This window comes from Drosophila nasuta, chromosome 2L (assembly GCF_023558535.2).
Source record: "Drosophila nasuta strain 15112-1781.00 chromosome 2L, ASM2355853v1, whole genome shotgun sequence".
In the NCBI taxonomy this organism is placed as follows: Eukaryota; Metazoa; Arthropoda; class Insecta; order Diptera; family Drosophilidae; genus Drosophila; species Drosophila nasuta.
In genome coordinates, this window is record NC_083455.1 from 8,152,759 (window position 1) to 8,159,664 (window position 6,906).

General features: G+C 40.0%; 1 protein-coding gene across 1 annotated transcript; it reads right to left on the bottom strand.

Moving 5' to 3' along the window:
* Nucleotides 1–2,811: 2,811 nt before the first annotated feature.
* LOC132796288 (60 kDa heat shock protein homolog 2, mitochondrial) lies at nt 2,812–4,993 on the bottom strand. Its single transcript, XM_060807403.1, has 2 exons — nt 4,883–4,993; nt 2,812–4,814 (listed from the first exon to the last, which is right to left on the bottom strand). Exon 2 carries the CDS (start codon nt 4,804–4,806, stop codon nt 3,058–3,060), a length of 1,749 nt encoding a protein of 582 aa, XP_060663386.1. The 5' UTR covers nt 4,807–4,814; nt 4,883–4,993; the 3' UTR covers nt 2,812–3,057.
* Nucleotides 4,994–6,906: the final 1,913 nt, after the last annotated feature.

Sequence of the window (6,906 nt, forward strand, 5' to 3'; positions counted from 1 at the left end):
CGAAGGAGGTGGCAAAATGTTACATGACGCCCCAGACGTGGCTGCAGCTGACAACAAAAACAACAACAAGAAAAATGAATGAGTTGCTCCACATGTCGTCCTTTTGGTTTTCGCCACTGCCAAAAGGCGGCAATATGCTTATGGCAAAAGTTCAAAGACTTTTGTCGCGTTTTGTTTGTCTTTTGATGGGGTGCAAATTGAAATTGAATTTGGCCCCGTTAAGCAGCTCCCCTCCAACCCCCTTGTGTCCACATCTTCCGCCACAATGCACTTTTTCACAGGCCTCAGAGCAAACACAAAAGTGTGTGTATGTGCGGCATAAAAAGGCAAAACATTCGCAGGAAGCGCGCCTGAAATATTTCTGCCCTATAAATCATAACAATGGCCATATGTAAAAGTGCATGTAGCATTGTGCTGGCTACGATGTTGCAGCCCATGTTGCAGTTTGCCGCAACAAACAAAAATCAAAATCAAATGTAAAATAAATCTAACAAACTGCCCTCCAGCCAATGCTTTGGAGAAGGGTCAAACTGTGGCCATAAGGCAATTGTTTCTCTATTCATGCTTGCGATTAAATTTCTCTCTAACAAATACAAACCAATTTAAAAATATTGCACTAAGAAAACTTAATACTATAATCGGTTTTCTAAGATTTTCATAGTTTCAGGAAATTCTAAAATATTTTCGCAACAAATGTAATATTTCAATGGTATAGTTAAAAGAATAAATTTAGTAGTTACACATATTTATTCAGTTTTATTAGAAAATGCTTTATACCCCTCAAGAAATAAAATACATTGGAAAATGCAAAACCAAAGTAAATGTCAATTTATTTATTTGTAAAAATTTAAGAAATAATTGATTTTCATTAAGTCAATTCAATGAATAAAATAAATAACTACTGTACAAATGAAAACAAAAAAAAAACCATATAAAGAAGTCTTATTTGAAAAAAATTAAGAAACATTAAAAATTATGCATCATTATTCAAACATGTAATATTGATACTTACTTTTTTTATTAAAAAAAATTTTAGAATTTACCTCGATGACTTACCTATAGCATAACAACAACTTTACATCACCTGAACTTCAAATTCGAATCACTGTTATTTGTCTTTTGATTTTTTTAACAGCCTTTTTTGTGTTCGCTGTTCTTTTTGTTTTTCGCATTCAGGCAATAAATTGTCAATTTTTGAAATGTTCGCCATGAACACAAGCAATTTTATGGCCATTTTGGAGCTGATTTAATGCGCTAAGCGCACGGGATTAGCCAGAGTCATAAATTTGCCGTTAGACGTGGCGTATGCGCAACGTGAAGAGCAGGCAGCGCACAAAGTGCAACGTGTAACGTGTAGCGACACTCGAAGCGGCCTTTTTCATAATTAAGTGTCGTCTTGTTGCGTTCAACGAGATGACACTGTAGCATCATTAAGACACGTGGGTTGTTGGATCATCATCTTTTTAACAGCCACTTGAACATCATACGAAATTGCATGCAATTTGCGCACCAACAACAGACAGAGCTGCGAGCTGCAAGCAAAGATGCCTCTGCCACAGCATTTGTAACAAATGTGCCGGATAAGCCGCGAGCAATGCTATGCCACGATGTGGGGCATGCAACTGGGTTGCAGTAGCAGACGTAGTCGATGATGATGACGATGCGTCGCTTTGGCTTTGGGGGCTGCAAGTTTTTCTCCGCCGTTGAGCAATGTGCAAGAGCTGATGATGAGCGCAGCTCGTTAAGATGCTTGTTTCGCCAAGGCAACACCAGGTTGCGAGACATCAAGTGCTGCTGTTGCTGCTGCTACTTCTGTGTGTTGCATACGCTTAGGCGCGAGGCCACTCAAGTGGCCACAAAACCGAGCCAACCAACGAAACAAATCCCACACTACAAAACCATAGAGAGAGAGAGTGAAAGACCAGCATAAATGTCAAAAAGTTAAACAGCAAACTGCATAAAAGTCAAGTGCAGACCTTTTTTATCCTTTATACTAGATGCCACAATTAGAGTCCAGTGCTATGTCATGTGATATCTGTGTGCCACATACAATATTTTATAACCATACACAAAATGGGGAAAAAAAAATATAGAACTCCGACAACAAGTGGTTAACAGTGGCATCTGTGACAAAGCACAACAAATGTGGACATGTGTAAGAGTGCACTTCCTGCCTCCACTGGGAAATAGACCGAAGAGAACCAAAAAAAAGAAATAGTAACAAATTGTAAAGGGAAATATTGCAGTCAAGTTTTTCTCCTGTGCTGTCTTGTATATTTATTTTGTCTATTCAAATTTGGCACATTTAAAGCAATACTTGAAAATAGTGATGTTTATTTTTAAAGTTGAAGCCAGATTACACTTGAAAGTATTCATTGTATAGACTTCTTTCACTGCATTCAATATATATAGCAAGCTATAGCTGAACCCTGGGTACACTAAGTACTGAAAGCAGAATTGACAGCTTATAAGCGAGCTGTTCGCCGCTCAGTAACAAACGCATTACTTTTATACAAAACTCACACTGTAAGCTGAGCTGACCAGCTGTAAGTTCAACTCCGCTCGGGCCAAGCAAGTTTGATTATTAAAATTGTTCCAAGTTGAATACAAAAAATTAAAACTATTTACTCTAAATAAAATAGTTACCGAAAAAATAGATTAGATTAATTTAAATGTAATTTTGAAACATATATAATACATATATATATATATAATATATACTTTTATATATATAATATTTATCTTCAGTTTTTCCAAAAATAACATTTTACTGCAGTGGCAGTTGTACTTTTCCTACCATTTAAAAAATAGTTCTGGAGCTTGAAATAGTTTATTACGGAGTACATTGAAATATATGTTACTCAATTAAAATGGCGAAAATGTTGAGCGAAGTGTAAAATAGTAAACATAAAACGTAAGTTTCGTTCCGTAGATTGACCCAAAAAAACAAATGTTGAATTTGTGTTGTACTGTGTGAAGTTTGTCTGCTGTTATTCCTACCTAGTGTCCTACCTAGTGTCCTACCTCTGAATTGCGAGATACTCGTCTGATCTTCGCTTACATGCCCAGACCACCCATACCGCCCATGCCACCCATTCCGCCCATGCCTCCCATACCGCCTAAGCCACCCAACCCACCAGCTGGACTGGCATCATCCAGCGGCATCTCTGTGACAACAGCCTCGGCAGTGGTGAGAAGTGAGGCGACTCCAGCCGCATCGATGATGGCTGTGCGCACCACTTTCGTGGGATCAATGATGCCTCGCTCTATCATGTTGCCATATTCACCCTTAAGAGCATCGTAGCCATAGTCACCGTCGAGTATCTCTACCTTGGCCACAACCATGGCACCATCAACGCCAGCATTCTTGGCAATGGTCATGCAAGGCATGCGCATGGCACGTTTAATGATCTCAATGCCCATATTCTGATCCTCGTTGGCACCTTTGATATCATTCAGCTTGTTAATACAACGCAACAGAGCAGTGCCTCCGCCAGGCACAATTCCCTCCTCTATGGCAGCTCGGGTAGCATTCAAGGCATCGTTGACGCGATCCTTCTTCTCATTGACCTCCACATCGCTGGAACCGCCGACGCGCAACAAAGCAACGCCCGAGGAGAGTCTGGCAAGACGTTCTTGCATTTTCTCCTTCTCATAGTTCGATGTGGTTTCGTTGATTGCCTCGCGCAGATTCTCCACACGCTTCTCGATCATGGGCTTCTGGCCATGACCTTTCAGCAGCATAGTATCATCCTTGGTCACCACAATTTCGCCAACGCGTCCAAAGTCGCTCACTTTGACATCCTCTAAGCGCACAAGATTGGCATCATCTCCAAATACAATGCCACCACTGGCGATGGCCATATCAGCGAGATTTTCCTTGCGATTGTCACCAAAACCTGGTGCTTTCACCGCACACACCTGCAGTCCCACCTTCAGACGATTGACAACCATGGTCGAGAGTGCCTCGCCCTCAACATCTTCGGCAATGATAACCAAAGGCTTCCGTTGTGAGTTGGCCAACTCTAGAGCAGGCACAATGCTAGAGGCCGCCTTGATTTTCTTCTCGCAGAAGAGCAGCAACGCATCCTGGAATTCCACTTTTGCGCCCTTGGAGCTGTTGATGAAATATGGCGAAATATAGCCACGATCAAATTTCATGCCTTCGATCACCTCTAGTTCATCGTTCAGGGTCTTGCCATCCTTCACAGTGATCACGCCATCACGTCCCACCTTCTTGATGGCATTGCTGATCAGCTTGCCCACAGAATTGTCGCCGTTCGCCGATATCGTGGCCACTTGGGCAATCTCCTCGGGCGTATTGACGGGACGCGACATCTTCTTCAGATTATCCTTGACCGTGTCTATGGCCAGCATGACGCCGCGTCTAATCTCCACGGGATTCGCACCACGTGAGATCTTCTCGAAGCCCTCTTTGGCAATGGCACGAGCCAGCACTGTGGCTGTTGTGGTGCCATCGCCTGCTTCCTCGTTGGTGTTATTAGCCACATCCTGCACCAGCTTGGCACCGATGTTCATGAACTTATCTTTGAGCGCAATTGATTTCGCCACTGTGACACCATCCTTGGTGATTTTTGGCGATCCCCAGCTTTGCTCAATGATTACATTGCGTCCCTTGGGACCCATCGTAACGGCCACAGCATCGGCAAGTACATCGACGCCCTGCAGCATCATCGCCCGCACCTCTGGGCCAAATTTAACATCCTTGGCATAGCTTCGTCTAAGCAGCTGACTGGCAATTAGCGCGTTGCGTCTCACTGAAGGGTTTCTGAACAGATGTAGCATTCTGAATTCTAGACAAATGCAAAAGATTATCAGTATCTATTAAAGTATTAAGAACATTTGACATTATGTTACGTACCTATATTTCAGTTTTTTTTTTCGTTGGACAAAAATATTTGTTTTGTTTATGTCTGTATGAAGTTGATGCTGTGAAAGCAGAACGTAAAATGAAACTGCGTAATACAAAATAATAAACTCACTTCAAAAGTCACTAAATAGCACAGCCTGCTCAACTTTTCGCCAGCGTAATTTCTATATTTCAATAATTTTTAAAATATTTTAAAATCATACATCGATAAAAAAAGATATTGTAAATTTATATTTTTTTATTTCTTTAAAGTTTTTTCTATATTTTATATTTCTTAATTTTGGTTTTCTATCGATTTGGTTAGAGAAATGTCATGGCTTGTATTTTAATATTGTTTACTTAATCATGTATATTACACGGTAGAATATAATAGTATAAAATATTAAACCATAAGCAACTTCAGACTATTTTACTAAGCAAAGATCCTTAGAACTATCACCGGGGCACCGTGGTACGTTCGGAGTGAAAACATTCAGAGAGACTTGAATATACTTCCCGTCCGAGATGAAATAGCACAACACATGGAAAATTACTACATTAAGCTGTCGAACCATCCAAATCACCTTGCTAGAGCACTAACATTAGTATGCAGCCGTTCCCGCCTTCGTCGTAACGACCGTCCCATCCAGCGACAATTACTAGGACCGCCTACCATAAATACAGTTTAAGAAACTGTTAGAATAATGTAGTATTTTTAAGATTTAAACACATTTTGTTAGTCTCGTAAGAGAAGATTCAAAATATAAAACATACAGTAAAAAAAAAAAAAAGAAAAAAGACTATTTTACTAAGGACTCCATTTTCATTTTTGATTAAGCATTTAATTTCTTGTAGAGGTTTTACTCCTTAAAAAGACATATTTTAAGCTGTGTTCTTTCAGAAAATTATGTTGCAATTTTTTAAATATTTTTTTCCTACATTTTTCTATATTATGAGAAAAATGTAAAAAAAGAAGTTGCTACAATTTTTATAAGCAAACATTAATGATTGTTCCGTCGTATCGTTAACAAAAATCCAAAAAATGGACAGTTATTAATAATTACAGTTAACGCAAATTGAAATTCGCTCGTTGTACTTGATTCAAGTACATGGCAAAGTGTCATCAATCTAATAATTAAAAGACAATGCTCTCGATGCCATTGGCGGTGGCATGATGGTGGCATGTGGCAACAAATTTCACTCAGCCAACAGCTGGCTGACACTTTGCAGGTAATTAAAAGACAAATATTGGCCAAGGGTTTTTCGCTGGCTTCTGGTAGAGAAAAGGCAGTTGTGCAGGAGTAAAGTGAGGGTGAAAGGAGGCTTGATTGTTAACACCCACATTGAGCCCATTTTGCAATTTAAATTTTCATGAACAAGTGCCACCATTTGTCGCTGTCGTCTTCGTTGTCGCTCTCGTTGTCGTTGTCGTTGTCCTTGTCGACGTCCTCGTTGTTGTTGTTCTTGTTATTATCGTTGTCCTCACCGCTGCCTTTTACCATCGCGAATCCTTAACAGTTTTCAATTTGCCTGGCCGCTTGTAAGCGCAGCTGACAGCGTCTAAAGTACAAAAACATTGCGCGCACAGATATGTAAGAGAACGAGTATCAAATAATGTCGAGAAGGGGTTTTAGACATGGCCCAAAAGGCGGAGAAAGAAGGGGTCGCAGCGCGATTTGCCTTTCATGATATTATTGCCCGCTTGTCGTCGCACATTTTTACGACTATTTAAATGGTTTTTCGCTTTTCAGTTACAAAAATTTGCCGCTCAGCACAATTTTGCAGGTGGGTTAGAACTGGCTTAGAAAAGCTTGGCTGCATGCAAAGTAGCTGCCAAGCAAATGGAAGCCCCTCGAACTGAATTCCTTAACTTAGATCTTGTTGAAATACAGCTGCCACTTAAGTCATGTTAAGTTGCTCTCGGCAATTTTACAACTTCTCACCGATTATACTTATCGAAAAACTTTACTAAAATAAAATTTTAAATTAAGTTTTTAAATTGACTTCAAAACTTATTTAAAACCAAGTTTGTTTAT

Bases quoted from the DNA above. Each gene is read 5' to 3' on its own strand.
- LOC132796288 (XM_060807403.1), bottom strand. From the start codon at position 4,806: ATGCTACATCTGTTCAGAAACCCTTCAGTGAGACGCAACGCGCTAATT.